Genomic DNA, 23,138 nt, shown 5'->3' with positions numbered 1-23,138 from the left:
TCTTCTTAAAATGATGTGAAATGGCTGTTCCTCACAAATTTAACCAGCACAACCTCTCCGCGAGGCCTCCTCGTACTTTCGCCGAGGATGAGCGGGACTGCAAACACCCAGAGCCGGCCCTGCCCCGTTACCGCACGGGCGCTCCAGGGCTGCCCTGGAGAGCGGAGGGAGGCGTGGGAGGAGGAGAAGGACGGCGGGGAGGAGGTCCCGGCCGCCGCTCCCGCCGCCAGCCAGGGGGACTACATCTCCCTCCGCACCGCGGGCTTTTCGCCAGAGGGCGGGGAAGGGGCGGCAGTGGCGGGGCCCATGGCGGGCGGCGGCGGCTGCCGGCGCGGCCGGGAGCAGCTGGAGCTGGAGCGGCTGGGGCAGGCGGCGCGGACCGGCTCCTGCCCGCCATCGCCGCCGCTCTCCGTCTGCTCGCGGCAGGCCTGGAGTCGGGACAACCCAGGCTTCGAGCCTGAAGAGGACGCGGCGGCGGCGGCGGCGGGGCCGGTGCTGGAGATGGACGTGGAGTGGGGCAGCGGAGCCGCGTCGTCGCTGGGCAGCGGCACCGGGGGCCCGGCGGGCGGCGGGCGGCGGGCGCGGCGGGGCCCCGCGGGGCGCGGCGGGGCTGAGGGGCCGGGCCGCCTCTCGGGGCCGCCCGACGGAGCCGCGCTCCGCAGGGCGGCCTGGGCCAAGCGCCTGGCGCGGAGACTGCGAGGTGAGAGCGCCCCGGGCCGCAGCCCGCACCCTGACCCGGCTCCTCAGGCGCGGGTGCCGCTTCCTGTAGAGTTGTTTGTAGTCTTTCCTCTGTAGTTGCCTGCAGTGCTCCTTTTCCTCTGCTCGTGTCCTTTTCCATCCTGTGCCTCTATGTCCCCATCTCTTCGTGCGCATCTGTCTTCTGATCCCCGTCCCGGTTATGGCCCCAGCACACGCAGATGCACCCACATCTCGCTCCTTCCTTTCCCCACCTCTCTGCCTCCCAGGTCTTACTCCTGACTGCTTTCCGTGTACGACACTCCTGCACAGGGGAAGGTTAGGTTGGACATTAGGATGAATTTCTTCACAGAAAAGGTGGCACTGGAATGGACTTCCCAGGGAGGTGGTGGAGTCATAGTCTCTGGAGACATTTAAGGAAAGACTAGACGTGGTACACGATGCCATGGTCAAATTGTCATGGTGATGTTGGGTCATAGGTTGGACGTGATGATCTCCAGAGGTCTTTTCCAACCTTGGCTTTCTGCCTCACCACCAGGTCTTTGGAAGGTTGGGGCAGAAAGCTTGTGCTTCACTTTCAGCAAAACCCCATTCTATAGAAGTGGTTAGGATGGGGTGGGATACTTACAGTGGGCTGCTGGGAGGGTATTTGAATCACTTTTCTTTTTCTGCAGTATTGTGCAGTGCCTTGGTGCTGCCCTTTACAGTCAAGTGCTGTCTGCTGCCACGCAAGTGGTGACCAGGGACAGAGTTGGAAGCAAAACTGAGCGCATATCATGTGAACATTTGAGGTGTCGTTAAAAGCTTACTGCAGTAACTTCCTGCTGATCTGGCCTTGTACAGGGTTGATTTGACAGCAGCAGAGAGAATGCTGGATGAGGAGTCCTTTGGATTTAAGGTTGTGAGAACACATTGAAAATCTTCCTTTCTTTTCAGAGAAGCTTAAAATGTCAGCTTCAAAGTACAAGGATTTTAAACAGAGCATCGGTGTCGGGTAAATCTTTATAGTTATAAAGCTGCAGAAAAAGTAAACCATATTTAGAAAATAAAGATTCTTCTTCTGAAATGTGGATTTTCTGAAGATAGGAGATAGTGCTGCTGTTACTGGCTGCCATGGCATCAGTGGAACTATGAAAACAAGCCTGACTTTAAGGAAGGATTTGTGCCTTCTCTGATTTTCATGGGCATCCAAAGATTATTTGCTGTAATGATTTCTCTAGCTTTGGCTGTATTGCACCGAAAGAAATCCCTCTTGAACATTGCAATATCTTAGTGGTATGCAAGTCAGACTTGCAGAGATTATGGAAGAGAGCATGTTTTCTTTTTAGCAGGTTTTATTGGGACCATGTTCAATGACCCAAGTCACTTCATAGCAAGAAACCAGAATAACCAGGAAGAACTACCAGTAATAATTGTGTTGGGCATGAATTGGCACTGTGCTGTTTGGAGTCTCCAGTAGAGTGTTTGTTTTAGTCCATTGCTGAGATGTGTAATTTCCTAGGAAAAGAGCTGCTTCACATGGAGAAAGTTAAGTCCTTTTATAAAAAGTTTTACAAAGTTTTTATACTTCAGATGCTCCCTTCATTTTAGTTGTTGCCAAGAAGGAGCCTCCTGTGCATGTTTTCAACTGTGGTGAAAAACAGCAATGTTTGTACATGAGGTGAATGTGAGTCACCTGGTGGTGACCTGGCACGTATTGCTCCTGTTCCATCTCTGTTGTGATTTGTGCAGTAGTACTGAAAACAGTTTCTGATGATTCCTGACCTCCTTCTGTAGGCAAGTGTAGCTAAAGTTACTGTAGTCGACAGATCCTTTTCTGGCTCTTGGATGAGAATGTTGCCATAAATTCCTGGGCACAGTAAGTGTCTGGGTGAGCCTTCAGTGCTGTGGAGGTGCTGCAGGGTGCTGTACGTCTGTGGAATAGGTAGCACCTTATCTGAAGGATGTGATCCCTGTGCTGCACAGTTTAAAGGGGCTGATTGCAAGCCTGACATTATTATTGGGCACTTGAAGGATGACTGTGGGTTTACTATGGGAAAGAATACTCCATGGTTCTTTAGATATTCAATGGATGTCCATGAGTATCTTTGAAGACTGGAAATGGTGCTTTCAGTTTTATTTCAAGGACTACAGGAAAGTTGGCATAGATTTATTTAACAGAATTGCATCTCACTAGACAGAATTCAACCAGAGGGAACAATCCTTTGGATATCACAAGTGATAGAGTCACCATGGCAAAAAAGATGCCACTTAGTATTGAAGGATGTTCAATGACAGATTGCACTTTACTTGCCATGAGTTATGAAAGAAAAAGGCAGAGAGGATTTAAAGTATTGGGATTTTGGTGATTGCTGTAACAGGAGTTGCTAAGTGAATAGAACTGACTATCAGTAGTTGAGGTTCTTCTTTATGTGGATTCTGTTCAGATTCTAACATGAATGTTTGTGAAGTGCCTTTAGTTCCTCTAGTTTTACAGCTCTCTTCAGCAAATATCCCAGATGCTGAGACAAGAGGGACTGATTATTCTACTCTCTTAAGGAGGAAGTTGCCAGAAGTTTTGATGGGTAAAAACAAGGTGTATTTCCAGAGCCAGCCTGGAAAGGTAATCCTGCCTTGTAGAGCTGTACTTGGTCACCCAGTGCTGCCATGTCCTCATGTCTGTCATCACTGATGTGTGTTGGGCATTTCTTGAAAGGGTTTCTTAGTTATTGCTATATAAAGGTGCAAAATACCCGTCCCAGTCACTCATTAATTGATACTTTCATGAAGACCGCTACATACAGAAAGAGTATGAGCAACTGCTAGTTGCAGATTTATTTGATAAAAATACACAGCTTATGTCAAAAAGTTGATGAATAGCAAATGTATATAGGAAAACAAAACAGGTTTGTTGTTTGCAGCAGATGTCAAATCCAGCAGTGCTTACCTCTACTATGTTTGATGCATCTCAATCAATATTGTAAAAAGAGAAAAAGGGGAATAATATTTATATTGCCAAAATGTTACCGCGAATGAAAGCTCCAAGCTAGCTCATTTAACACAAAAATCATTGTGTGATCCCTGGTGCTGTTTAGTTGGATTTTTTCTTTGCTGTAACTTTCTGTTCTTTGCTGACTTGATTCCTAATAGCAGTCTAATATGACAGAGTTTGAGTTTGGAAACTTTCTGCTTCTGCTCACCACATATCTTATTGGTGAGTAATTGCTGACAGCCGGGACTTGGCTTTCTCACCAGCTTAGCTCACTGCCTTTTCCAGCCTTTTCTTCCTCTCTTCCATAACGTCTTCCTGCCTTTATTATGAAGGTTGCTAGTGCAACGTAGTGCTGTGCTAGAGGCTGAATTTATTGAGTTATTATTATTAGTAATGTGGTGGTTTGACCAGGAAGAAGTGGGAATTCTGGGAGGCTGTGGTCAAACCAATGGATGCTCAGAGTTTGATATTGGCACCTTGGCACTCAGTAAATGTTCTTGGATTTCTGTTTTTGTCTTCAAGAATGACCTAATGGGGAGGATTTGGCATTCGTGTAGTAAAGTTGCAGTCTTTATCTGCACATTTTCAAACTTGGCCCTAAAGAACAGCTTTGGAAAAGCTCTCCTGTTTGGGGGCTGACACTAGGGAAGGCCGTAAGTTACCAATTAAACCATGTGAAGAGAGATTAATGCTTAAACTGTTAGTGCTTGCTGTGCCCATGCAAGAGAGGTTTCCAGGTTTATGTCACAACTTAAAAATGTGGTAGCTGAAAGAAACATCTAAGAAGAAACATCTAAGACATTTTTTTTCTCATTTATGCAGTTAGTGGTAAGAGCTTCCTTATTCCCATCTCTGTTAGCAAACAAAGGTCTGCAGCTGGCAGCTTAGCCCATTGTCTTAGCCTTACAGCAGTGCTTGCAGATTGACTGAACTTCATTGTCAGGTTTATAATGCATTTTGGCTATCCCTTGTTACTGTTCCATTTCAAATTGCTGTGGTATGTTTGATGGACCCAGGATTTTCCTAGGGAGTTTGAGGTTAGTACATTTCCATCTACTATGAATGTAAAGGATGTTTTGAAAGGTTAGCTGTTTAAAACACCTGAAAAGGATGGAAGTTTACTGCAGTTCTGTAGGAGTGAATTTTTAGTTTTAAATGCTTTTTCACTGATCAGAAACTGAGGTCAAATTGCCTTGCTTTAGGTTTAAATGAGGAGAAGCTCCATGAAGGGAGCAGTCTGAGCAACAGCAGCTGTTCCCAGCTTTTTTTCTATTCTGTACTAGGCATAGGAAATAAGGATGGTGATTGCTAACTGCATTTTATTTTGAGGTGGTTGTTCCTTTTAAAAGACTCTATTTAAAAGATCCTTTTGCTTTTTTGTTACCCACTTGGAAGAGATTACCAGAGTTCAATAGCTTCTTTCTCTGTCTTTTTGGGAATGTCAAGCATTATATGGAATGAGGACCAGGCAGGGAGTTCAGCTGTGATAACTGATAACTCTTTGTTGTGCAGGGAAAGAAACCATGCAGAAATGCTCACCAACATCCCTGCTGTGTCTCTTGCCTATCTGAGAGAGGAAGATTATCATACGGTGTTTTAAAAATAAATTTGACTCAAGTATCCTCCTTTCATGTAGAAAATTAAGACTGCTTCTGAAGGCTCAATAATGAATGTGCATTTTTATTCATTGAACAATGATTTGCATGTTTAAAAGATAACATACCAAAGCACTGCATTTCCATTTCTTGAAGGATGGCTGTCTGTGCATGTCTCTGTATGCTTGTATCTGTTTTTATACCATGTGGTTCTAAGCAACAGTATTTCTGCAAATCTTCCACAGATTCTGCTAGAGTTCTGCTGAACTGTTCCTAAATTTTATGGTATCTCATTGATAGTTGATACTGCCTCAGGCCCCATTCTCTCTGCAAACAAAGCTCCTCTTTCTTAAACTTAAAATCCATAGAAGAACTTGCAGCAATGACAAAGGTTAAGCTTTCAACACCACTTACTATGTCACTTGTGTATCTGTACCAGACATCTGTGCCCATCATTATATATGTCTTTTTCCTTTTAAGGTCTGTGGGGGACAAGACTCATGGAAGAGAGCAACACCAGCAGAGAGCAGTACTTGAAAAGTATTTTACGGGAGCTGATCACATACATGGTTTTCCTCGTGGTCCTGTGTGTCTGTAAGTACTATCCAGCACCAGTGCATCAGTTCTGTACTACCTGCTTGTTGTCATTCCAGAAAGGAGGTTGTTTGATGTGGGAGAATTAATAGACAGGTAGGCAAATACTTGGAATCAAATATTTCTCTTTTTTCTGCACATGGGCTGTTGCTTGAGACTGAAAATAGTACAACTTTCTGCATCTTAACAAGCTTAGAATCTTCAGGCAGGATGATAGTAGACTTATTCTTTGTTTTTAGACAGCATTTTTTTATTGTAGTACCACATTGCAGTGTAATACTTCTGCTACACTTTTTGCAATGACCGAGAAGAAACGGTAAATGAAGAGGAGGAGTTAGCCATCCAGGACAAATAACTGAATCACCACATTTGAAGTTCATCAGCAAGGTTATATGCAGATCACAGCTGGAGGCTTCTGTGGTTTGTGCCATTTGTTGTATGTTGATGTATATGAAGTATCATAACACTAAAGAGCACAGAACACAATAGCATTAAATTTGCAATGCAAGAAAGAACTTCTTGTGGAGTTACAAAATATCTGCTTTATTTGTTTGCTAGAGAGAAAACCAACAAAATGTGCACATTAAGTTGGTGTGTCTTTAGAAAGCCAGTATGTTTCAAGTCTCCACTTTTTAGTGTGAACAGTTCTGCCCTAAATGGCTGAAATGCTGGTGGTGACTCTTGAGTTGCCATTTATGATCAGTTTTAATACAACAAGGTGATGTTTTAAATTTTTGTGAGAGGAGTCTCAGAGTGGAAAAGCAAAGGCAAAACTGCACTGATAGACTGTCTCTGAGAGCAAGTCTGCTCTGCTTGAACATAACAGAATTACTAAAAGCCCCAATTTTATACTATTGACACAACTGTTTTGATGTTCTACTGCAGGCATGTTTATATATTAAATATCATGTTTTTTTTCCTTCCTGACTAATTTAATAGTGCTTAGAGCAGGTTTATGAAGAAAGCAGTTGTAGCACTGTAGCACCAGGAGAAGTGTTGCAGTGAGGGGTCTGCTTTAAAGTGAAATTTGTTTCAGCAGAAGAAGTTTGGCTCTTAACAGGCTGTTAACTGTTTGTTTTGCTACAGAAAAAGATTTTTGCGAACAGAGTAAAGGAAAAATGTAGTGTGTTAAATATCTGGAGATATTGCTAACTTATTAGTATGTTTTAAGTATCCTTTGTATTTTACATATAAGCAATAACTGGAGGTGAGTCTGGTCTGTGTCTTGCATGCCCTAGGAGAGTGCTTCCCAGTGCAGGCTAAATGCTGTGAGCATTTCTTGTTCTCTTGTTGTTTGGAGAGTAATGTTTAGAGAGAATCCAGGTATGGCACAGTCACGTGATATATTCCATCCATGTGCACAGCAGAACTCTGTTAAAAATAGTTTTTGCTCTCTGGTTATTAAGGGAAAAAAAAAGTTATAAATTTTAAACAACTATCAAAACTGACAGTGATGTTCAGTGTAGGCCTAATCTTTCAGATTCCTCTGAGTTTTAGCCACAGAGTGGTTCAAGTATTTACAGGTGGTAACAGTACCTGTCAGCAATGGAGAGACAGGAGCATCTGAGCTTGGATCAGAAGCCAATTTTATTGAGAATACAAGGCATTTATATATGGTTTTACTGGTATGGCACTTCATTAAGGTTCTGTTTTTGGTAACAATTTCCCATTGGTTGCACATTCTTCATGATATTACATTACCTGGTAACATTGTCTTATCACAAAAGTTTCACAACATATCTCTTGCTCACTTCTTGCCCAGGGAGAATTTATCTGTGTTTGTCTCTCCCAAGCTTTCTGCTTGATCAGGCCTAGGATATCAGGCTCCTTTATCAGTTCCATTGTACTCTGTTGTATTCCCCATAAATACCCATGCCAAAGACTATTTCCTCAACCCATCTTAGTTTTGTACATAATTCCATATTTTTGCTCTGTGGCCGTCGGTCATACCTTTGGCCCTGTGTGAGGAAAAGGACTAATACAGTCATTTATTTTCTGTGGGGAGTGTCTCTTAAAGGCACTGTACATCTGTACCGGACATTCATTGCTTAATCCATGTCATTCCCAGTGCCCTGCAGTATCCTGGTTGACTGTCAGTATCTGCTCAAGCAGAGCATAGTTGTCCTGAGGTCTTTGTGCCATCTGTGCCAGTTCTCCATGCATGCCTTGGGTAGCACAAACCACCTAAAAAGGCCCTGCCAGCCTCCCTTCAGGCTGCTGAATTGTGCCTTCTTTTCCTTGAGGTTTACTTTGGTAGAAGCATTAATAATAGAATGAGATATGGAAAGGAGAAGAGAGTATTACAAATTGATTGATCAGTCTACCTTCACTGCTTTTTGTATTTTAATCACAGTTGACAGATAAATGCAACTTGGTGTGGATTTTGTTTTGGAGCTTAATAGTTCCACTACATAATCTGTACAAATTCAACCTGATGCATTCGAAACGAATAAAGGCTTTTGCTGGTTTTTTTTTTTTCCCTCTTTCTTTCATTCCTTTATCTCTCACTCCTTACCAAACCTTCTGCAGTGACTTATGGGACAGTGAGTTCCAGTATGTACTATTATACAAGGGTTATGTCACAGCTCTTCCTGGAAACACCTGTGTCAAAAACGGAGAAAACTGATTTCAAAACTTTGTCCACAATGGATGACTTCTGGAAGGTAATCTAAACCCAAGTTTTTATATCTCTGTTGCTGTGGTTCACTGGTACTGTCATGAACCTTAAATTTTACCTTTAGAATCTTATTTCCTAACGTGGTCAGACTTGTGCATGAAAATCTATGTGCACAATGTCAAAGCTAGGGAACAAAGTAGGCCTTTAATACGTGAAAATTTAGAGCCCAAATAATGTTGGTGGGGCAGGGTAGGGCCTGTGGGATGTCTGTGGAGGGCAAGTAATAGTAAAGTCTTATGTCAGAGAAATTATTAACTGCAATTCTAACACTTCTGTGGAATGAAGAGCTACAAAAACAGTGCTGGCAGCATGCAAACTGAAGTTCTGTCATCCTCCCCAGTTCACAGAAGGCCCTTTGCTGGATGGTCTTTACTGGGAAATGTGGTACAACAACAAAACCATGGCAGAAAACAAAAGCTTTATTTATTATGAGAACCTGCTCCTAGGAGTGCCTCGCATTCGGCAGCTGAAAGTCAGAAATGGTTCTTGCTCCATACCTGAAGATTTAAAGGAGGAAATCAAAGACTGCTATGATGTCTATTCTGTAGCTAATGAAGATACTGCTCCTTTTGGGCTCCGGAATGGAACTGCGTACGTAGCATTCCTGTAGATACATACTCATTTTTTATATACTTGTCACCCATTTTTCTATCTTAATTTTACAGTGTTAGTCAAAGGAACTTTGTAACTTCTTTCTCAGAGGTTACATCAAAACTTTGTAGCAAGGACCCTCTGAATTAAAGTATATTTAGTAGCTAATGCATGTTTTTTGGTCAGGTTTTGTTGGTGTCTGTTTTATTAATTGTAAGTTGAAAGTGGAAAGACCAATGTGCTCTCTTTCACTTGTGAACTAGCTGGACATACACCAATGAGAAGGATTTGAATGGCAGCAGCCACTGGGGCTTGATTGCCACATACAGCGGGGCTGGTTATTACCAAGACCTCTCGAGGACCAGAGAAGTGACAGCTCTGCAGATTGCAAGCCTGAAGGAGAACCTGTGGCTGGACAGAGGAACTAGAGCAGCCTTCATTGATTTCTCTGTGTACAATGCCAACATCAACCTGTTCTGCGTGATCAGGTATGAACAGAACCACGACAGTGTTCATTGCACGGTGTGGGTTGTAGACCTGGGGTTTTCTTGTGATGGCTTTGTTTTGGGGACATAGGTGTATCAGTGATATTTTTGCCTGATGTCCGGGAGAAATGACGAGGACTCCTCCTTGGATATCAGAAGACTAATTAATTAATTTATTATACTATATTATTCTATATTATTTTACACTATATTACATCTAAACTGAATCTGCATAGGCACCCAACTGCACAGAATCTTGTGACTGTCTGCTGACTGACAGCCTGCACATGTGCTTGGCCCTGATAGGCCAAGGAAACAAAACACCATCACTTTGGGTAAATAATCTCCATATTGCATTCTGCTTTGGCACAACACAGGAGCAGCGAATGAGATAAGAATTGTTTTGATAATTCTTTTCTCTGCTTCTCTCACTGCTTCTCTCAGGTTCAGAGAACGTGAATCCCACATAGGTGAGTGTATGTTTTGTGTAAAAGAGATAGACAGCTGAAGTGCCATACCTCCCTGTCAAAGAAGTGAGACTCCTCATGGAGTCTGTCCCGGCTTTCCTGATGCCACAATGCCTTGGGTGCAGTTTGCAGGAGACCTTTCTAGAGAGTTGGCATATTCAAGTAAATACATGGGTGTAGAGCATCAGCCTTTGGTTTAGACAGAATGAAGCAGGCAGAGGTGAAAACAAATCTTTCAGTCTCTGTTTCCTCACCGTTCCTGAAAGGCTTTGAGTTTTAGTCAAAAGTGAGCGTGGTCACGTTTACAACTTTTGTTGGTGTGAAAAATTGGAATCATGTGTGGGTTTGTTTCTATTATTTAGATAATCATACAAATAAACCCATATGTCTTTTAGTAGTGCTTTTCATCAGTTCTTGTTAAATCAAATTCTTTTTTTCTTTGCCTTTTTTTAAATGCAGGTTGCTAATAGAGTTTCCAGCCACTGGAGGCCTGGTTACATCTTGGCACTTTCAGCCTGTGAAGCTGATTCATTACATCTCCACTTTTGATTTTTTCCTGGCAGCCTGTGAAATGTCCTTCTGTCTTTTTGTTCTGTATTATATGGTGGAAGAGGTCTTAGAAATTCGCATTCATGGATTGCGCTACTTCAGAAGTGTTTGGAATTGCCTTGATATCCTTATCATTGTGGTGAGTAATCTTTGTAATCAGGCTAAAATTGCTTTCTAGAGTGCACTTTGTGGGAGACATGAATTACTCAGTGTTCCTGTTGTGGTTTTAAAGTACAGGACCATCATTAGAAGGGATACTTCCAGACTATTAGGCTATCCAGTCTGAATATGACAATTTTAGTCTGTGTTTCACAAAGTTGGTTGTTCTGTCTTCAGTGCTTTCAGCCTGGTGCAAAGTTAGAGTATTTGTCCACCATGCATTTTCAGTTTTTGTTTATACAGACTTTTACTGAAGGTGACAAACTTGCCATCCCTTCTACATATCTGGTACAGACTATTGCACTGGCTTTCAAATAAGAAAATCATCTGCTTTAAAGAAGTGATTTACATTTCAAGGAATAGGACTTGGATTTGAATATGTTTGCAAAGAACCACAAGGAGATTTATCTTGGTATTAAATACTCACCAGCTAATACCAAGTTTGCAGAAGTGCCTCAGAATTGTAGAGTGCTAGCAGCTGTCTGGGTTAAGTGGACAGTGTTGCACTTTAGTAATCTTAGTGTGCTAGAAAATATGAGCTTTGGATATAAAGCTGCATAATGTAATTCTCTCTGGACTCAGATCAAGCTGTGCTTACCAAAAGTATACAAAGCCAGAAATGCTGAAACAGTTCCAGTCCCATACTTGTTTTGTATCTTCAGGCTTGGATTAATCAAAGGCTTCAAGTCTTGAAGCCAGTATTTGTAATCCAGGGGAATATTACTTGCATCACAGTCCTTTGTAAATGAATGGCTGCTTAGGAGGATGTTTACATGAACTGTGTGCTGTTTTTTACACTTAAAGGTTGGGCAGGGAAAAAATGCTTTGCTGTTACAGTCAGTGAAGAGTATTCTACTGTGAGTGTAAAATTCAGATCACACAAGAGGTCAGAATTCTATGTTTATGCGTTGCCTGAGGGGCATTGTTTAAATGTAGGATTATGTACTTACGACTCTCTATATGTGGTGAAGTGTTCACTTACAGTAATGAACAGAACATTTGCAGAAGTGAAAGCAAGAAACCTCTGTGGTAAAACTGCAGCTTCTCTGCTGTTGCTTGTTCTGGGCAATACTGCTCAGTCTGTGCTCTGGAGAAACTGTAGTACCTTTTTGGCTACTGTTGTCTTTCTGTTCTGTGTTCTTTTTCACCTTTGTCTGTTTGAATTGTCATATTCTCTTCCTTACATTTTCTTCTCTGCGACAACATCACTTCTGTAATCCTGCTAGCTGCTACTGTTATCTTGTTGTTCACAAACAGTGGCAAGGAAATGACTTTTAAATCTTCTTACTCCCAGACTATTTGTCTGTAGTCCAGGACTATGATGGTTTTATTCTGAAATGCATGAAGTTCCACATATCTTAATTTTATCTGACATAGATGTCTCAAACAAGTTGTTTTAAAGCCCTAATTACTTTTTGTTAATTTGTGTGTTTCTTTTGTCCTCAGCTGTCTGTGGTAGCTATAGGAATTAACATCTATAGGACATCAGCGGTTGATATGCTCCTGAAGAAGCTGCTGGAAGATCAGAACTCATTCCCCAATTTCGAACCCTTAGCATATTGGCAAATGCAGTTTAACAACATTGCTGCAGTCACTGTGTTTTTTGTCTGGATTAAGGTAATTCAGGACACACATCTTTATTCTACTGTTAGAATGTAAGCAGTATTCTGAGTTTCATGAGACACATTATTTGAGGTTTACTCGTGTTTCTCTCAAAGTCAATCATGTGAGAAAGTCAGAGCAGTGATAACTTGCAGACGAAAAGCTAAGTTGTAATTTGCCACAGGTGTAGTCAGCTCTTGTTTAGGTCTAGAAAAAGTAGTCAGTCCTTGTGTTTTGTCAGCAGCCATGTTAAGAAATGTTTTTATTATTCCTCAATTGATAAGTCAGTAATTCTTACTGCTTTGTCTCTAGCCATGTTCAAGACATCTCATGTAAAAGAGTGAAGAGCAATTGTGTTAAGAAATTGTCTTCCTTCTCTTTTCAGCTTTTTTCTTTGTTTTTTTTTCTTTTAACAGCTTTTCAAATTTGTTAACTTCAACAGAACGATGAGTCAGTTATCCACCACAATGTCTCGCTGTGTCAAGGATGTAATTGGCTTTGCCATTATGTTTTTTATTATTTTCTTAGCATATGCTCAGTTGGCCTATCTTGTCTTTGGCACTCAAATTGATGACTTCAGCACTTTCCAAGATTGCATGTAAGTTAAGGTATAAAAAATGGAAAGAAGATTTTGGTTGGTGAATCAGTTACTTTATCAGAGGCAAATCCTGTGATATCCATCTCAGCAGATAAGCTGCAGGCACACTGCTGTTGATATAACCTGGTAGCAAACACGTTTTTATTACATTTTAATCTCTGTATTATTGCTGTCAGAGCAGTAAGCTAAAAATGGCAGGGCTGGGTTGATGTGATACAATTTTTACAGGGGTTGGTTACATTCCTAGACAAAGCAATGACTCCATGTTCAGTGGTTAAATGCTTATTGAAATACTGGATGCATAATAAGGTTGTGTTCCTGATAGTGTTCATAGTTGCTTGACTCAGAGTCCATCTTAGACAGCCACAAAATTTATAAGTATCTGGAATGCAGGAGAGAGAGAGAGGACTTAATATAAGATTGCTGATCAATTTTTCCTTGATCAATTTGGTGCAACACAACCTGATTGTAACTGAGGAAATTAGTAGGTTGTTCAGTCACTGATTTCCCTTGCTCCCTTACACTGGGACAGTGTTGCAAGGAGTTTCTTGCAGAGAAGGGAAGGGACTGGAAATGTGCTGATGGTGCCATAAATTGCCAAGCTTCTTCCAGCTTAGAGGGAGAGGGTTGGGGTTGTATGTGTGTGAGGAAGATGGGACTGGGTCTAAGAGCTTCACAGTAGTAATTGTTAGTTTGTTCTGCTTCCTGTTGTGACCAAAAAGGAGAAATAAGCCCCATGGCTTTGTTCTGTGTGTGCACCTGACTGTGAGTTGGGTTATGCCTATCAGATGTGCTTGATGAATTGTTTTTGCAGACCCTGATAAAGTGTTACAAGAGTGCAGATCTCTCTGCAGCCTATCAGTCCCACTGCTAGAATAAAATAGTTTGAGAATCCTCACACAGCTCCAGTATTATTTTCTCCAACTCCTGGATGTGTTTTGTTTTTTAAGATTTACTCAATTCCGCATCATTTTGGGAGACTTCAACTTCACAGAGGTTGAAGAAGCTAATCGAATTTTGGGACCTGTTTATTTCACTACATTTGTGTTCTTTATGTTCTTCATTCTTTTGGTATGTACACTTTGTTTATATGGGGTGTGTCAGTGGCTGCTTTTGCATCACTTGTCCTTTGATTCCTCCTGCTACTTTTGGGGCTTTTTCTGATAATGATGAGTGTATGGCCCATGAAGGGGCCTGACTGCTACATGCTGGTCACTACACTCTTTCCTCACTATACTCTTTAACACTGTTTTTCCTCATTTAAAATTGATTTGCATAGTATATTTTTTGTCATTCTCATGTAGTGATCCACATTTTAAATTTATTGTTATTATTAATTTTATTTCTAAAATCTGAATAGTGCCTGGTTGTCAGACACAGCAAGGCTGTCTCTTTTGGTGAAAAGTAGCTGTACTGTTCCATGCAGTCTCTTGATTCATAAATTGCTCTAATGTGTGGCTGGCTGGGTTTACAACAGCTTTGTTCCTGCATGCCACACACAGCTTTGCCTGCTGCAAGAGCATGGTTCTTCAGCAGTCCTGTATCATCATAATTTTTAGTGTTATTTAGTGACCCTCAAACTTAGTGCAGCTTTTTGTTACTGTTTGAGATGAGGAGGAATGGCATTCAGATTTAATTTGTGGGAAAATACTTCATCTTGGATGAAGTTCACTGGTAAGGATGCAGATAATTTTAAATCTTTGTGAGGAATTTAAGTGTTTGGTGAGATGGACCAGGATTCAATGGGAAAATAACAAATGTGTCACTATGTGCCAAAAGTTCACATAAAGCAAGTTTCCTATTTGCTTTGTAGCACCTAAAGTGTTCCAGAGGAACAGTCTAGTGTCCAGCAAGGAAAAGAAATCTCTTTTTTCCAAGGGGCAACAGAAAAGCACTGAAAGGTGAAGTCAGAGCAGGTTATCCAAAATACTCACTATAATTTGTGGTGTTTTTAATATCATTTTGTCTGAATGAAATGTTGTTGCAAGTCCCTTCAGACCAGTCTGAGACCTAGAAATTCAGTTAGGGAAGATGGGCAGAAAGCACCAACTCTTAAAGCTGTACAAAATAGCAGCAGAAAATAGCACAACAGTGAATTGTCAAGTTACTTCTTACTTCTCTGGTGTTGGGCATGAATGCATAAAGATACAGCACTGAAAAATTGTCCCAAAGCATGTTTTTTAAGTGCATGAGGAAACAGAGGATAACATTGCCTTTCTACATTGAGCATGCCAGTAAATTGAGTAACTCTTCTTGAATATGCAATTTGTAATTCAGTCATGTTTACTCCATGTCTAGCAGGAGCCCTTCAGCAATGACAGCATGGTTTAATTAAGTTACATGCTTGGCACAGAGTTATTGAGACCAATATGTTCTCCTTTCTCTGTACCAGAAAGAGCTCTTTCCAGAGCCGGTGCCATATATGCCAAGTGCCTGATTTTAAGCTTTTTGATTTTATCTTTAGTTTGAAAAGCAAGCAGAGCTGTAAATAGATAAGAGCCTTTGTTTTGTGCTGATTATAACACGATGAGTAGTTAACAGTAAACTTGATTCCTCAGGCATTTTTGTTGCCAGCCCTTTTGCCTGGATTAATTCACAGCTGTTTCCTATGTAAGCTTTGCTTTGCAGGGTTTACTGCCACTGCTGTGTGTAGCTGTGAACTGTCTCTGGAAAGGAATTCTCCAGTTATGTTAGTAACCAATGATGTTGATTAAAATTTGTTATACTGCAGCGTATCATATTTCAATATAAAGCTCTGGTTGTTAGTTTCATTTTAAACAGATCACCATTTTCTTCTGGCCTTTTGAAACAAAATCCATGTTAAGGTCTGCACAGCAAGGTCATAGGAGTAGTAGGGCTCAGTCTTGTTGAAATTTGAAATTTCAACGTTTTTGTTTTCTCTTATGAACAGAACATGTTTTTGGCCATTATCAATGATACCTACTCTGAAGTCAAATCAGATATGGCACAGCAGAAGGCAGAAATGGAATTGTCTGATCTTATCAGGAAGGTAAATGTAGTGTTTTGTTTGACATCTTATTCGTCACATCTGAACTTATTTCATAAAATACTATATAAACTGTACAAAGTAAAGCTGGCAGCAGCTAGTGAGAGTACACATCTCAGTTAAAATAAATTAATCTGAGCTGAGTGTAAATTAAATGAGTGAAAACTTCCCATCACAATGTATTTCAGTCATCTGAGACTTCGTCTTGAATGATCACACTGAACACACTGAATGAGATTATACAGTAGCTGATTTCTGTAATCAATATACTTATTAGGAATCTCGTTTCATGAAAAACAGCAGAATTTTACTTTCTCTTTTAGGGCTACAATAAAGCCATGATCAAACTTAAATTGAAGAAAACTACTGTTGATGACATTTCAGAAAGTCTGAGACAAGGTGGAGGAAAACTCAATTTTGATGAACTCCGGCAGGATCTCAAAGGGTAAGGGAATTGTTACTTCTTATCTTCAATAGTATATCCAGGGACTTGTGATGTTAACTTTTTGATGTGATTTTCCTCTAGCAGAAGCACACTAATGTGGATAAAGACACACATCAAAGTGTTTTTCTCTGCATTATGGCTGGTGTTGGCATCACATACCAGAGAAAGGTTTTTGGGGCTCTGGGGTCCAACCTCCTTGAATTTCTGTGTTTTGGGGATAAAAACACAGAAATCTCTGAGGAAGAGATTTCTCCTCAGAAATCTCAGAAATGACAGAAACATTACCATTTCCTCAGAAACATTACCATTTCTCCTCAGAAATGACAGAAACATTACCATTTCCTCAGAGACCTTTGAGAAAATGGTAATGTTTCTGTCAGACTGCTGCAGGAGTTTGTGGACAGTTGGGAGTCCAAGGCAAGGGTACAAATCAAGGAGATATAGAAGGGAGTTGTGAAGTGAAGGAGAAATGTTCGATGTCGGGAAGATTGATGCTTTAACTAATGAAGGATAAGGACTGAGGGGTTTTTATCAGTGTTGTGAATCTATAGGCAACACTGGAATGTCTTTGTCTTGAGGATGAAAGTCTATTTGAAGTGAAATGTTTTCTAATATACAGAGTTCTTTCAGCATCTGAAAAATGGAAAGTGAAGGAACTGCTTTTACTGCCTTTTCAGGAAGGGGCACACGGATGCAGAGATTGAAGCAATATTTACCAAATATGATCAGGATGGGGACCAGGAATTGACAGAGCATGAACATCAGCAGATGAGAGATGACCTGGAGAAAGAGAGGGTGAGTTGAGCATTAGGAGTGGGATGCTGCCAGCATTGTCTGCCAGTCTGCTCCCCGTGCTGGTTTCCTGCCTCAGAAAAATCCTCTTGTCTCCCTTCACTTTTGCTGTCATTCCTGGCTGGCTGAGCAGAGCTGTAAAAAAGCACACGGGAACTGATAGAGGACAGGAGCTCTTTGGCCTTGACACCACCATCCCCCATATACAGGTGAAGGGTTTTGACATCTTCTCTCTCTCTCTTTCTCTCTCTGGCTTGTGTTTTCACAAAGGAGGATCTGGACCTGGATAGGAGCTCTCTACCACGTCCTCTGAGCAGCCGCAGCTTCCCCCGGAGCTTGGATGACTCTGAGGAGGATGAGGATGAAGACAGTGGACACAGCTCCAGGAGGAGGGGCAGCAGCTCCAGTGGGGTTTCCTATGAAGAGTTCCAAGTGTAAGTCAATCCTTCTGAGGGGGACAAATCTGCATGTTGGGTTTTGGTTTGTTTGTTTGGTTTTTTTTATTGTGGGTTTTGTTCTTTGGGTTATATAGTATTCTCTCCTTGATATTAATCAAATTATTTATGAAAGCAAGTGTTAGGATTTTGTTGTGCATAAGTCACTCCTTTTAGTAGCTTTCAAATAATATCTGAACTGGAAGGGCCTTAGAGAGCCTCATGGGAGTTGGTTAGAATATAGAAAATCAGAATAAACAAAAAAAAAAAACAGCAACAAAACCCCTGTCCTTAAAACCTTGTCACTGAAAAATCAGAGAAAAGGGTCATGTTGCAATAATGCCAGAAAATACTTCTGTGGTTTTTTCAATAGTAAACGCTTGAGTTTATTTAAAGTTCAGTGAGAGCTTTAATGGTTGTTTCTAATAAGATTTAAGTTACTCATGAGTGTGTATTTTGTCCGAAGTGATAGATCTCCATATTAATTAATTACAGCAACACCGGCTAAATAAAGAATTATATAACTGGAATCAACAAATTTCCATGATGATGCCCTAAGAGCAGTGAAAGCAGAGTGCAAGATGTACTTTTTTCCCCCATGTGCTTTGCCTCTGTTTTACTTTCTTCCTCTGGTATACCTTATCCCTCCTGGATGGTAGGTTTGTGGGAAGTCAGAGGCTTGGATAACACTGATGTCTCATCCTTGTCTGCCCTGGTGTTGACATGCTATGACATGCTGGAACAGTGCTGTCTGGGCGGTGTCCGAGTCACTGAAGCTCCCACTTGTTGCCCCCAGGCTCATGAGGCGGGTGGATCGCATGGAGCATTCCATTGGCAGTATCGTCTCCAAGATCGATGCTGTTATCGTGAAGCTGGAAGCCATGGAGAGGGCCAAGCTGAAAAGAAGAGATGTGTTGGGAAGGCTGTTAGATGGAGTGACAGAGGTAAGAAACTCACTCTCTGTGATCTGGTCACAACCTGAATGTCTTCCTTTCTGTTGGCAGTTCCTCCTACTGCCTGGCTTGGCAGGATTGAAGGAGTGGTTGTAAAGAGGAGTGGTTGCTTTGGCAGTAGGTGACTGATTTCAGTTAGGTGTTAGGAAAACATGAAATTTAAAACATGAAATTTTGGGAACATGATTCAAGATTCTGATATGACAACATGTTTTACAGCAGCCCTGTGTCACCATTTAAACCTGTGATCTGGACAGCAGTAGTTGCTGAAGCAGCTCCTCCAATCCTTGGTGTCTGTTGGGATTAATACAATATTTTTTGTGGAGTAGTATGTTAGAGTCTATGGGATCCAGTGCAGTCTGCTCTTATTCTCCTTTGTTGCTTCTGGGACTGTGTGTGGCAGGTGGGGGAGGTCACTTCTGTCACGAGAGTGACCTGACTTCTGCTGCTTCCCCTTTCACTCTCTTTTTCCTTGAGGGCCCTTTGGAAATGGCCAGTGGGAGAAATGTGTTATTTTTGTAGATGCTAAAATCTGTCAGGTGGAATACAAGTTGTGCTTTCCTAGGTGGCAAACTGGGCATTTAATTTCATCCCTGGAAATAAAACAGTTTGCTGTGAGAGCTGTATCCCCATTAGCCTATGGAAGTACTCATGTGGTATAAGAATTTCTTGTGGTTGTATAGGGTTTTGCCTAGATTCAGTTTGGAAGCTGCACTTCCAGCTCATGTCCTTTAATGTGTTTAGGATGAGAGACTGGGCCGGAGCAGTGAAATCCACAGGGAGCAGATGGAGCAGCTGGTGCGAGAGGAGCTGGAGCGCTGGGAGTCGGACGACATGGGCTCTCAAATGAGCCACCGGCTGGGAACGCCGCTGGGACCGAGCGGCCAGCCGCGCTCCCGGAGCTCGCGGCCATCCTCCTCCCAGTCAGATGGCGTTGATGTAGGAGCAGGAAATGGGGGCAGCAACATCTATGTGTAGCTTCAGCTTTGTAGGAGATCCCACATGTTTCAGGTCAGTATTCAGTCAGCGAATTCCCCAGCACGAGGGGACCGTTCTGATCAGACCCCTGAGGACGTCTTTCACTGGTGGGTAAAAGTAAATATTCACTCCATAAATCATTTTCAGGCCTGCATAAGCCATGTGTAATGCCAGCAGTGAGAGTGTCACCCTTGGAAACAAAAATGCTGGAAACTGAATGGATAGCAAGTGGGAAAACATCTACCAGGACAGAAATCTGATTCCATAAAAATATTATTGGGAACATTTGCATGAGAGCAGCAAGCTTCAGACAAAATAATGTGCAGTGGCTGACATACTGAGAGGCTATTAATTTTCTGCTTCCTCTTGGAAAGTAAAATTTTTAAAGGCTTTCAAAAGCAAATTTTAAAATAATATGCCATCAGTTTTTCTTATTCATTATAACAACTGACAGATAAACCAGCACTTTTTTAAATATAGGAGTTTCTACTTGTCTTTCTGAGTTATTCTTGGTATACTTAGTATTTTACTTAATTTAAAATATTTTTCGTGTTTTGAGAGGTACATTTCTTTAAGCAGAAGAAAGTGCACTTAGTTTGTACAATTGTAAATTACATCATTCTCTGGTAGAAACTGAATGCATTACAAGTAGCATTTAGCAAGAAGTACTCTTCACACCCAACTAAAATAATAATCTTCAGCTAAGTTGCAAAGTGCCCATTTTTTAATGCTATCTTTTAATGTGTTTCTGGGATAAACATTCCAGAGGTTCTTAGATAACTACAGCTACTTTGCAGAAAATACATTATTTAAAAGCACACAAAATTGAAAACCACTGAGTTTTCCTTGGGTGTGACAGGGAAAGAGGCAGAGAAGTTTCTGACAGGTGTGAAAATCTGATCTTGTGCCATGTGAAGTTCTAATCACATCTCAACGATGTGGTCTGTATTTACATTTAACTAAACTGCTTGTGAAGTGGTTAGCTACATTTCTACATAGACTTTTCTGCCGAGGTGCAACACAGGATTCCTTTGGGAAGGTGTTTGTATTACAATCACTGATTTTTAGTATTTTTAGTATTCCCTCTGCTTTGTGTCATAGAAGCTTTATTTTTGAAAGGACATGCAATGTTGCAATTCTGTTGGTTTCCTGTAGAGACCACTGAGGCAGCGTCTGCAGTTTTGCCTAGGAATGTGTCTCCAAGTGTGGAATGCTGGTTTAGGAGGAAGGCTGTCAGTGGTGCTTTTTTCCTGAAGATGGCAGTACTCTGGTGTTTAAAGACTGAGAGCTGGTGAAAAAGATAATGGGAAGCCACATAATCAACCACATCTTAGCTATTAGTAGCATATGCAGAGGAGAAAAGGCCAGTTTAACAAAGTGTAAGTGACATGTGTTATGTTGGTGCCTTCTGTTTCAACAAGCAGTTAGTGTCTCTTCATTCTTGTGGGAGTGCTGCCCAGGCAAAGCTTCTATGTTCCATACCTTCTTGCAATGGCATTGCCTGGATGTGTGGAATGCCTTTCCTCTAACCAGGGAACTTGCTAAAACTAAACAGAATTCACACCTTTCCATTTTTGATTTTATGACAAACCATATGCACAGAAATCTAATTAATGTTAGCTGGAGGAAGACTAAATTCAGTACTGGAATTTCTTAGCAGCTGTGTCTTGGGAACAGAATTATGTAGGAGAGCAGGTTGTGGTTCTTGTGTGGGTTATTTGGTCCTGTATTGGGAAGAAATTCATACCCTTTCACAAGAGTCCTCATGAACCTGCAAAAACAGTGCACAGCACAGTGGGGGTAGGCCATTTGTGAATGGTGAGGGCATTCAGATTAAGCTCTCACTTGCCTTGATTGAAGGGTTTTACACCTCAGAAACCTTTCTGAGGGAAGCTTTTCAGTGTTGAACTGCATTTTTGACTGTAAACAGACCAAAGAGAAACACCAGCTGTCCTCATGGCCATCAGGTGTGCAAGGAAAATAGAAAATACTATACCAAAGCAATTTAAATATACAGAGCCTTGTCTTTATATGCATATCCAAAATATGTGTTTCAAAATGTAAATTCAGTCACTCAGTTCACCTTTCATTTGTACTATATGTTTATTATGAAAATGTTTGCATTAATAGCTGTATTTGTTGGGGTATATTTCTGCAACATGTCGTTACTTGATAACAAACTTCATCTTGAAGTGCAATAAGTTTCCATGGGGTACCCATGTGTGTGGACAGTGGGCCTTGCAGTAAGTGCATTGCCACTTGATCAATGTTACAAACATTTTATTGATGCATTTTTCAGTTTTAGATTATAATATCTTTGTCACTTACTACAAAGGTACAGTTATGCATAGTAATGTACAGTGTTTGGTCTTATTTGGAAGCTGTTAATTATGCAAGTCTTCTACAATGATCAAGAATGAGCACTTTATTTCCTAATAAACACTTTATATAACCTACAAAGCAAATACTGAGCCTACACCTGGTTTGTTTATAATGGAACATGAAGAATCCTGCATTTTATTTGTGTTTCTTTTAGCTCATATCTTATTCTCAGATTACCTAATAAAGGGAGCAGAGGGAGTAAATGAACACAGTGGACTGGGCTGATCCTACTGATTCATTGCCCAAGCAGTCCTTTTTTAACACTTTATTTCAGATCTGTGTTTCTGCAAATGCGCAGGTCTGCTTTCTACTACTTCAGCTAGCAGCTCCCACTGCTAGTAACTGTCTCTTCATTAATTGCTGGGTAATTTAAGTATTTTTTTTCTCTATTCCCCCTTCCCCCCGCCTTCTTTCAGGAGAGAATACTATAGCATCTGGAGGGTTTGAATAGAGCTTGAAAAACCCAGGCTGTCATGTAAAACCCATGGTTCTCTCTGGACAGCTGTATTAATGAAACTGTATTAATGAAAATGGAATTATTAATGCAAATACATCTCAATCTTTAATGAAATACATACATACTGAATTTATTAAGTATACTAAGCCTTTAATAAGTGCACTATAAAAGTCACAGTGTGTGGGGAGTGGGAACTTTACTGATTTATCTATTTATTTATTTGATATTGTGTGTATGCTGTAATATTGCTGATTTTGGAAGATTTCTTCAGGAAGTGCAGTTTGAGGTGCTTATTCAGAGTAAGAGCTTTTTGGAGTAATTCTTCCATGTCCACGGGCATTACTTGGATGTCTTGTATAGTCCAAGATTCTTCTCCAGTAAATCCAAACAAGAAGAAAAATTTGGTCAAAAAACTGAGGAAAAGGGGACCTGTATGATTAAAAGTCTGCAAAAAATTGTCACTTGTATAACAAGGACTTCCAGGTTTTAAGCACTGATCATGCAAAATAGGTGCAGAAAGGTGGAGTGGCAGCTTAATGGTTCAGGTGACAGACTGGCATTCAAAGAGTTGTGTTTTATTTGTGTCTCCTCACACTGATGCCTTAGCACACATTCAGCTGCTTCTAGCTTGGATGAAAGGGCTGCTACAAACATGCTGCCTAATCACCAGTAATGCTAAAACACTGGATTTTCCTTGGATTGGAGA

At 41.1% G+C, this 23,138-nt stretch overlaps 1 protein-coding gene across 5 annotated transcripts in view; it reads left to right on the top strand.

The window, feature by feature from the left end:
- Positions 1-229: 229 nt before the first annotated feature.
- The window catches only part of PKD2 (polycystin 2, transient receptor potential cation channel), a 30,421-nt gene continuing 7,512 nt past the window's right edge, over positions 230-23,138 (top strand). Inside the window, exons 1-16 of one of the 5 annotated variants that reach the window (XM_064711289.1) lie at positions 230-700; positions 5,743-5,856; positions 8,386-8,519; positions 8,874-9,124; positions 9,388-9,612; positions 10,536-10,764; positions 12,231-12,401; positions 12,803-12,984; positions 13,935-14,055; positions 15,896-15,994; positions 16,315-16,436; positions 17,114-17,231; positions 17,499-17,662; positions 18,459-18,606; positions 19,360-19,626; positions 19,741-22,052. In XM_064711289.1, the coding sequence (XP_064567359.1) occupies positions 307-700; positions 5,743-5,856; positions 8,386-8,519; positions 8,874-9,124; positions 9,388-9,612; positions 10,536-10,764; positions 12,231-12,401; positions 12,803-12,984; positions 13,935-14,055; positions 15,896-15,994; positions 16,315-16,436; positions 17,114-17,231; positions 17,499-17,662; positions 18,459-18,606; positions 19,360-19,593 (2,706 nt within the window). In that variant the 5' untranslated portion in view covers positions 230-306 and the 3' untranslated portion in view covers positions 19,594-19,626; positions 19,741-22,052. Of the gene's footprint in view, positions 5,857-8,385; positions 8,520-8,873; positions 9,125-9,387; positions 9,613-10,535; positions 10,765-12,230; positions 12,402-12,802; positions 12,985-13,934; positions 14,056-15,895; positions 15,995-16,314; positions 16,437-17,113; positions 17,232-17,498; positions 17,663-18,458; positions 18,607-19,359; positions 22,053-23,138 lie in introns of those variants that run through there. The other 4 variants (XM_064711290.1, XM_064711288.1, XM_064711291.1 and 1 more) reach the window with 4 other exon arrangements.

Source organism: Zonotrichia leucophrys, chromosome 4, assembly GCF_028769735.1.
Source record: "Zonotrichia leucophrys gambelii isolate GWCS_2022_RI chromosome 4, RI_Zleu_2.0, whole genome shotgun sequence".
NCBI classification, from domain to species: domain Eukaryota; kingdom Metazoa; phylum Chordata; class Aves; order Passeriformes; family Passerellidae; genus Zonotrichia; species Zonotrichia leucophrys.
Note: the sequence above shows the minus strand (reverse complement) of the source record. Positions and strands in the feature narration are given on the sequence as shown.